The sequence below is a fragment of the Salmo trutta genome, chromosome 21, assembly GCF_901001165.1.
Source record: "Salmo trutta chromosome 21, fSalTru1.1, whole genome shotgun sequence".
NCBI lineage: Eukaryota > Metazoa > Chordata > Actinopteri > Salmoniformes > Salmonidae > Salmo > Salmo trutta.
The window spans coordinates 19748859-19758022 of NC_042977.1; the positions used below are offsets into that span (position 1 = coordinate 19748859).

A 9164-nucleotide genomic window follows, 5' to 3' on the forward strand; every position below is an offset into this window, starting at 1 on the left:
TGTCCTGTGGGGAAGTAGTGAGATCTCAGATGTGCTTGCTGAACAACTTCTAAATTCCAACATACTCATGGTCTTTACTCCACCACCAAAACTGTAAAAGCCACCACTACCAATAATTTGCAGACTGACACTGGAACTGTGGGGTGAAAAAAACCCACAAGTGTTGATACTACAACCACATTTCTAAAAATCCCAATGCATTTCCATAGACTTGACCGGTGAGAAAAAAAACCCAGCCTACAACCGTTTAAAGACTGAATCTGCATTAGGGGGGAAACAGCGCCACTGGCCACCATTATCATTTTTGGTCGCTGAGCAGCGTCGCGCAGCATGGTTAGAAACAAAATAAAAAAAATAGCAAAAATTGTTATATGTCGCAAACTGACGGGTCACCATTAAGGCTTCCAGATTTAAAACATGGCCAGACCGATATGGAATAGGTTGCCTTTTGATACCATGCTATAGTACTCACTCCAGCCCACTGTGTCAGTGGATACTGCAATGGGCATTCTTTTGGTACATCTGTAAGATCTTCCAAACCAGGTTCTTTTTTTATATAGACACTTTCTTAAAAACTACACCGACCTATCAACTTAACAAATGTCAGATACAACCTTAATCCCAAGGTCTCAAATGGAACAAGCCACCTAGTAAGTTGTTTCTGCGCCATAGCAAAGAGGAAGAGTCGAGAAGAGCGAGAAGGATAACTACGGCCAAAATCTGCCTTCTCAAGCGGGTAGCGTTTTTGTATGGCCGTCAATAAGATGTCGAATTTCATTGACGACAAATATAATGGCTTATTTGAGCAAATATACGTTTTGTAATGCTTAGGTTGTTACGAGTACTGATACAAGTAGCACACATGACATGCCAGAAACTGAGAAAACCATTTATATCGGAGTTGTGCCTGTCACACTGGAATCTGCTCTCTCATAGGCTAGAATGGTCCCACCTGATCTGCATTCCATTGCAGACTCTACACATGGTTAGAGGCCAATGGAGTATCCGGTCAATATAATGGATCATCTGTGGCAATTGCTTTGGAGTTGAAATATCCAAGTATTCTTTCGAGATGATCAACTCAAATCTAGACCTACATCCAACAGTATTTCTTTCACTTTTGACAATGACTTCACACGAGGCCTTAGTCACATGACATGCCTAAATACTTATAACCACTAGGCTAATAAATCACATGTGTGAACAAGTGTTGCGATTGTGTGTGTCCCCCGTTACTTGCTAAATGTCAATGAGCGTTGTCACCATCTTTCCTCTGCTGTACCTCAAACTGTGGTCATTACCAGCTGAGAAACTGGCGAGTTGATTACTCTTGGCACAGAGTTGTCTGAGCAGTGTCTTAACACCTACTCTGAGCTGATTATGACAACTGGGTACCTTTATTATGACAACTGGGTACCTTTTCCACCTTTGCCTGAACAGCATCATATCCGCCAATCCAGGTAAGAGGGAAACTGCCAGTATTGATCAACACCACCGCCTGTAGAAATCGGAACTCTTCATAGCTGTGCACAGATGCCAGGTTTGCGCCAAGGTACTTTACAGTGTTGCGCACAGGTTTCAGTTTTTCTCCAAGTAACTGACAGTGGCGCTAGAGCAAGCAGTACACAGAGACAAAGACATGTCATAATGGAAGTATTAGTCAGTTGTCCAGTCTGAGAATTTGTCTTCTGGACTCAAATATTGCCATCGGAACTAATGTTCTATTAACAGGCTCTTAGAGATTAGTTAACCCATGCCCTGTGGGTTCTAATAGACAACAGGGCCCAACTCCACACAAATATTGCAAAGCCTATAGACATTATTAATTACAGCATATTTTACATGAGGCGCCTGTTAAAATAAGGCCAAAGACCCTTTAACTAAAAAAGCCAGTTCATTTCAATTGTAGAGGGTAAGCATTATACCTCTGCTTTGGGCCATGTCATTGCAGTTTTGACAAACATGAAGCAGCGCGAATTAAATTGGAACCAGCCTCTGGGGCATGGGTTTCTTTGGTCTGCTGCAAATTTCACCAAATCATCTGAAAGGAGAAGACAGGGAGTGTTACGAAATTGCAGCCGACTTTAAAGGATAGTCGAGACTGACTGACATACAAATCCCCTTGCATCATAAATAACATTTGTAGAGCAGTCATACCACAACAAAATATACACAATGAATGATGTAAAGCACACTCATTCCACAGAGCACCGAGTATCTACAGGTTTTAGAACTCCCCTCACCTGGTTGTCTTCATTGAAAGGTAAACCACCTGCATATACTAGGCACTCTGTGGAATGAGTTCGACACTCGTGATGTAAAGTGTGAAGCTGACTCTTACTTGCTATGTTCGCAGTCATTATGTCACCCAGTGTAAAGGCAGTGCTGAGAAGCAGTAGAAGGGTCAACATCGCCATGGTGATAGTCTCCTGACACACACGAGAGAAGCCATCAGTGTTTCCCCCAACCTCTGCTCGAGCACCCCAGTAAGTCCACTTATCACATTCAACTAATGAAGGGCTGAGGAATACCAGCTATCATCTCTTCCACCACATACAGTAGATTAGCCTGGCACACAGGAATGTTTGACTCCAAATGGCACTACATAGGGAATTGAAAGCATCTGATAGTCACCATCTACTTAAGTTAAGGAGAAGTCTATGCTCTTGGGTTCTCCCCAAAACAGCACCCTAGCTAACTAACCCCGATGCATGGCACACCTAGTAAGACACCATTTGGGATGAAATCCGATACAGTACTATGTTGAACTCTCACCTGCAGTCTGGTCATGTCAGCGCTCTGTTTGTGAGTTGAGTTCTACCGCTTCCTGCTCTCCTTTTTTAAGGACCCATCCAGTCAGACCCCTCCCTCTCTCATCCTTTAACCGTTCAAATAATCAACTAATCATCAAGCTTTTATCATTTGAATCAGCTGTGTTGTGTTAGGGTAAAAACCAAAACGTACACCCCTTGGGCATAGCCACGGGAAGAAGTTTGGTGGTGCAGGGTACTTTTAATGAACGTTATTTTCAATTGGGGTGCTGGAAAAATATCTTTGCCTGTGCTACAGGCGCTCTATTGGTCCACTATGATAGCACTACTTTTGTGAAAATGTAACAAATATATATATATATATACACAGTACCAGTCAAAAGTTTGGACACACCTACTCATTCAAGGGTTTTCTTTATTTTTACTATTTTCTTTGTAGAATAATAGTTAAGACATCAAAACTGTGAAATAACACATATGGAATCATGTAGTAACCAAAAGAAGTGTTAAACAAAACCAAATATATTTTAGATTCTTCAAAGTAGCCACCTTTTGCCTTGATGACAGCTTTGCACACTCTTGGCATTCTCTCAACCAGCTTCACCTGGTATGCTTTTCCAACATTCTTAAAGGACATCCCACATATGCTGAGCACTTGTTGGCTGCTTTTCCTTAACTATGTGGTCCAACTCCTCCCAAACCATCTCAATTGGGTTGAGGTTGGGTGATTGTGGAGGTCAGGGCAGTCTGATGCAGCACTACATCACTCTACCTTATTGGTCAAATAGCCCGTACACAGCCTGGTGGTATGTTGGGTCATCGTACTGTTGAAAAACAAATGACAGTCCCACTAAGCGCAAACCAGATGGGATGGTGTATCGCTGCAGAAGGCTGTGGTAAACATGCTGGTTAAGCGTGCCTTGAATTCTAAATAAAACACAGACAGTGTCACCAGCAAAGCACCGTCACACCTCCTCCTCCATGCTTCACGGTGGGAACCACACATGCGGAGATCATCCGTTCACCTACTCTGCGTCTCACAAAGACACACTAATCAGACCAAAGGACAGATTTCCACTGGTCTAATGTCCATTGCTCGTGTTCCTTGGCCCAAGCAAGTCTCTTTTTCTTATCGGTGTCCTTTAGGAGGGGTTTCTTTGCAGCAATTCGACATTAAGGCCTGATTCACGCAGTCTCCTCTGAACATGTGTCTGTTACTTGAACTCTGTGAAGCATTTATTTGAGCTGCAATTTCTGAGGCTGGTAACTCTAATGAACTTATCCTCTGCAGCAAAGGTAACTCTGGGTCTTCCTTTCCTGTGCGCTTGATGGTTTTTGCGACTGCACTTGAAGAAACTATCAAAGTTCATGAAATGTTCCGCATTGACTAACCTTCATGTCTTAAAGTAATGATGGACTGTCATTTCTCTTTGCTTATTTGAGCTGTTCTTATCAAATAAATGGACTTAGCCCTATTTGGTAAAAGACCATCTTCTGTATACCAGCCCTACCTTGTCACAACACAACTGACTGGCTCAAACACATTAAGAAGGAAAGAAGTTCCACAAATTCACTTTAAACAAGGCACACCTGTTAACTGAAATGCATTCCAGGTGACTACCTCATGAAGCTGGATAAGAGAATACCAAGAGTGTGCAAAGCTGTCATCAAGGCAAAGGGTGGCTACTTTGAAGAATCTCAAATAGAAATAGATTTAACACTTTTTTAGGTTACTACATGATTCCATATGTGTTATTTCATAGTTTTGATGTCGTCATTATTATTCTACAATGTAGAAAATAGTACAAATAAAGAAAACCCTGGAATGAGTAGGTGTGTCTAAACTTTTGTCTGGTACTATATATGTATGCTCTTTACTTGTCAGTGTTCCAAATGGGGACATTATTTGTATTTTTACCTAAACCTGCAAACACCATCAGATAGAATTCATAGCAGGCAGTGCACTGGGTTAGTCAGATTTTGATTAAGTATAACAGAACAGATAAATTGGCGAGACATTCACTCTCATGGGATGGGTTGCCAAAAAGAACTAACTGAAAGCCACACTCCCAGATCTGTTTATGCTGTTCTGCCAAGGCTATCACTGTTACGGTTCACAGCAAAAATGCAGTCAAAATACAGTTGAAATGCAGCTGATATTTTGATGCTTCTATATCCCTGGATATCACCTGCATGAATAGCAATTTCTGTTAAGCTCGTTCCTACCCTGCTCCTGTATTTTTTTCAAACATCGACCAGTCGCATTGCTAGTGCATCTCTCTCTCTACCAGAGTCTACCCCATTATAAGAACCCCAACAATAACTGCTAAAAGCCCATGTAAGCCTGTTGGCCGTTTGGCATGTAGGAGATGACGGAATTTGCTTTTGGAAAAAGTTGAGGCTTTTTGAGACTGGCTTGAATGGGTCTTAGCAGAGCATGTGTATGAGCATCAACAAGCCTTGTTACCATGTACCCTTTGAGAATGAATGAACCAATTGTTACATCACACAAACATAAGTACCAGATTCATTTTGGGAAATTCATTTGGGTAGTTTTCTTTGCACATTGGAGGATCCTGCAAAACCAAGTGTGAGGTTAAGTCATTGATGTCATGTGTGCTATCCACATCCTGGTGCTGAACTGTGAAACGTCATGCGGTGCTGAACATTTTGAAACAGCTTGGCTCGTGGAATTACTCTTTGATCCAAACTAATACATTAATGAAATTGCTGCACTAATTAATTATTTGGAAACTAAAATCTGATTAAGGGAAAGTCCCAAACACTTTTTTCTGTGCGCGCAGTCAGCCTATTTGTGCATGCCCAACAGAATGCACATTGTGGTGCGGGGACTGCCATATTGTTTCATCATTTTGCCATAAGGCGTAGAGCCATTTTTGAGTGAGAGACTAATAAAACCAATACTGTCCCCCACTGCGTCGCAATAGGATTCGATCAACTATTAGCGTCCATTGCTATATCAACGGTGTGATTACCTAGTCATTGGAATTTTGGAGATCACAGCCTAAATTGTGTTCTTTTCTTCGTCGCTATGCAAACATGGCTGATTTCCCCGACAATTTCGCTGTTTAAGCAAGCTTTATTTAGCTAATAACATGGAAAGATTAAGTCAAACTACTTTTTGGGTACCTCGTCAACATTATAACATGAAATCCTTATGTCTTAAATGTTGCTCCATTTAGGAAATGTCAAAGAAACCGTGTATTCTGCTTGACACAATATCACAAAGTAAGCCCATGTCCACTCCACAAATATGTAAATCCTCTTGATTCCGTCACTGGCTTGTCTGGCTGTCATGTTTTTATTTTAACCTGCCCTTATCCACACTGAAATAATATAATTTCAGTAGTCCTCTATTATGATTCATTTTTCCTCTCTATCACATAGCTCATTAAATACACCCTTGTGGTTGAATATATATATCTCTTGTTGGTCCTAGGATACAACAATGAATAATCTGGAACAAATAAATACCATCAAAGGATACCTTACAGCTTCCAATAATGAACACCTTGTGAAACAGCTGTGAAAACCAACCTGTCAATATTTTAATAGATAAACTTTGATCGTTTTTGGTACAGTTGTGTCATGAAGTTATTTTCTGTACACCGACAATCAGACTAAAATACTGAATTCTGGTGCGTGGAATATAGAGGAGGTGGATGTGTGTGGGTGGGAGGTTCTGCCTGTCCCTTGTTCTCAACAGGGAGCCAGTCTCAGAAGGGGGACTTGAAGAGGGAGACTGCAAAGTCCAGGCACTGCTGCTCTCTTGAGAACAGGAGCAGGGTAGGAGACAGACACAGAAACAAGCAAACACACAGGTTACACTGAGAAAATGTAATGGATTGGTGTAGTGTTAGAAATGGGAGATATGTACTGCTCAACACTTTTGGAAGGTATAGCCTCCATGGTCCCCCTCCGCACAGAGAATCAAACTGATCCAAACTCACTGGTTCTGGTAGATGGGATACCTCCTGGGCGGCTCGGCCAGTCGATGGTCCTAAAATGACTTCAGTCGATGGTCCTAAAATTAATTTCTTGCTTTTCTCAAATGTCAACCAAAACTTTACATACTTTGTCTATTGAGCTTCACTGAAGTGTAGGGCGTCAGGGCTTTCAGTGGTCGATTGTCCAACTGTGGAAGATTGTTGGCTTCCACCGAGGTAACCCTAGGAAGACAGAGGAAAAGTGTCAGTGTTAGGGAAATTAAAAGTAGTTTCAGGTCATTTGTATGGAAATAGTTGTGAGATCTTTTATATTCACTTTAACAGATGGTGACCCCAGCTAGGAGCGAAAGAGCAGCGAGGTTCTCTCAGGTCTCGCCTTCCTTCCTTCCTTCCGTCCTTCTTCCAAACCAAGTCATTTGCCCAGACGTCGTAGCACTTGGTCCCCTTCTTGATTCTGCTCCGGTAGCTCTCCTTCTGTTTCTCCTGCGCCTCGTCCATGTTCAGTCTCACCTTGATTGAGAACAGGAATAAATACAGCTATATTTCCTACGAAGGTGGTCCTCAAAAGGCGTTCTGATCTGGTTTGAAAACATCCACCGGCTCGCGTCCGTACTCGGTGGAGGCCTAGATGCTGCTGTCGTGTGCAAAGAGAGACTTACCTTCAGGTTGTTCTCGCATCCTTCCTGGTACCAATCAAGGGACTTGCCCATGGCAGTCTTGAGGGTCTGGTTGGTCCAGTCACAAAACCTGGAGGAGGGGGTAGGAAAGCGATATCTATTGACAATGTAACATATTGAAATATGTACCATGGAAAAACAAATTGTAAAAAAAAATGAAAACCATTCCAGCGTTCATGACCTCGGTCACTCAAGGATGACCGTGGGTGTTGAAGATGTCCACCATTGCCTTGGAGGTGGCCTCGCCAGTCTCGTCCTTGATGGGTATCATACAAAACAATCTGTTTTTGGTTCCAAGCACCTTTAATGGTTTACAGAAGGGAATTGAGTTAAGCACGTCCTCTTTCTTCCCTTACTGACCCTAATGGGTATTGCCTCCACCCACTTAGTAAAGTGATCACCTTCACTTCATTACTATGATCATGGTGATGCAATTATACTAGCTAGCTGTGCACGGAGGGAATAAACACATCACACTGCGCATCATGCGATTCCATATGAAATGCATTTCTAAAGCCCTTTTTACATCAGAAGATTTCACAAAGTGCTTATACACAGTGGTTGTAGAGGGTGCAACAGGTCAGCACATCAGGAGTAAACGTAAGTTGGCTTTTCATAGCCGAGCACGGAGGTCGAGAGAGTCGAAAACAGCACGTCCGATGAACAGGTCCGTGTTCCATATCCGCAGGCAGAACAGTTGAAACCAGTTGGCTCTAATAAGTATATCTTGTACTCACGTCTATACCTAGCGAGAGGTTGGAAACGCAAAGCTACATTCTGCGATTCGAACCACCAAACAGCTGCCCCACTACTTGGTATACAGGGAACGGATGGGGTAGGGAAATGTAACACTAATATTCACCGACAGCGCTCTGACATCCACGTGATAATTTTCAACTTTTAAAAGCTATACACACTATTCGTTTACGTTAGTGTTTGTGAAGTGATAAACTCAGCAACAACAAAAAAACATCCCTTTTTCAGGACCCTGTCTTTCAAAGATAATTCGTAAATATCCAAATAACTTCACAGATCTTCATTGTAAAGGGTTTAAACACAGTTTTCCCACACTTGTTAATGAACATGCACCTGTGGAACCGTCATTAACCTGTTATGGCTACCCCCCCCCCCTTGTCTTAATTTCCGCCTGAAGACATACCCAAATCTAACTGCCTGTAGCTCAGGCCCAGAAGCAAGGTTATGCATATTCTTGGTATCATTTGAAAGGAAACACTCTGACGTTTTTGGAAATGTAAAATTAATGTAGGAGAATATAACACAATAGATTTGGTAGAAGAAAAGACAAGGAAATAAGCATACGTTTTCTGTTCTTTTGTAGTTGTGGGTTCATTGAAATGAACAAACAATCAGACAAACATTGAGATATGATGCTGGAGATAATTTGAAATTATAACAGAAGTGGGCAACAAATTATTTCCAAAGTTTTAGACGGATACCTTCAGGAATGAGCGAGGAACATGACTTTGAGCATGAGGTCACCCAGGTGTCCCTCACAAGTTTCCCGAATGTACCCAAGTGGCCGAATTGGTACAGTGATACACTGTTGCAAATGACTATATTCAAATTACCAAAAAATCAATTCTAACACACCAGAAACTTTTTTTTTTGATTTTATTGGAAAAAAAATTTTTTTTTTTTTTTTTTTTTTACATTTTAGAAACATTACAAATAACATGAACTATTTACAGTTTTAGTATACAGCCTTATGTTGTGCAGACCTCAATCCT

At 41.6% G+C, this 9164-nt stretch overlaps 1 protein-coding gene across 1 annotated transcript; it reads right to left on the reverse strand.

Annotated features, from left to right (window-relative positions):
- Positions 1–1118: 1118 nt before the first annotated feature.
- LOC115156889 (ladderlectin-like) lies at positions 1119–3089 on the reverse strand. Its single transcript, XM_029704691.1, has 4 exons — positions 2776–3089; positions 2342–2429; positions 1926–2041; positions 1119–1609 (listed from the first exon to the last, which is right to left on the reverse strand). The coding sequence occupies exons 1-4, from the start codon at positions 2788–2790 to the stop codon at positions 1379–1381; spliced, it is 450 nt and encodes a 149-aa protein (XP_029560551.1). The 5' UTR covers positions 2791–3089; the 3' UTR covers positions 1119–1378.
- Positions 3090–9164: the final 6075 nt, after the last annotated feature.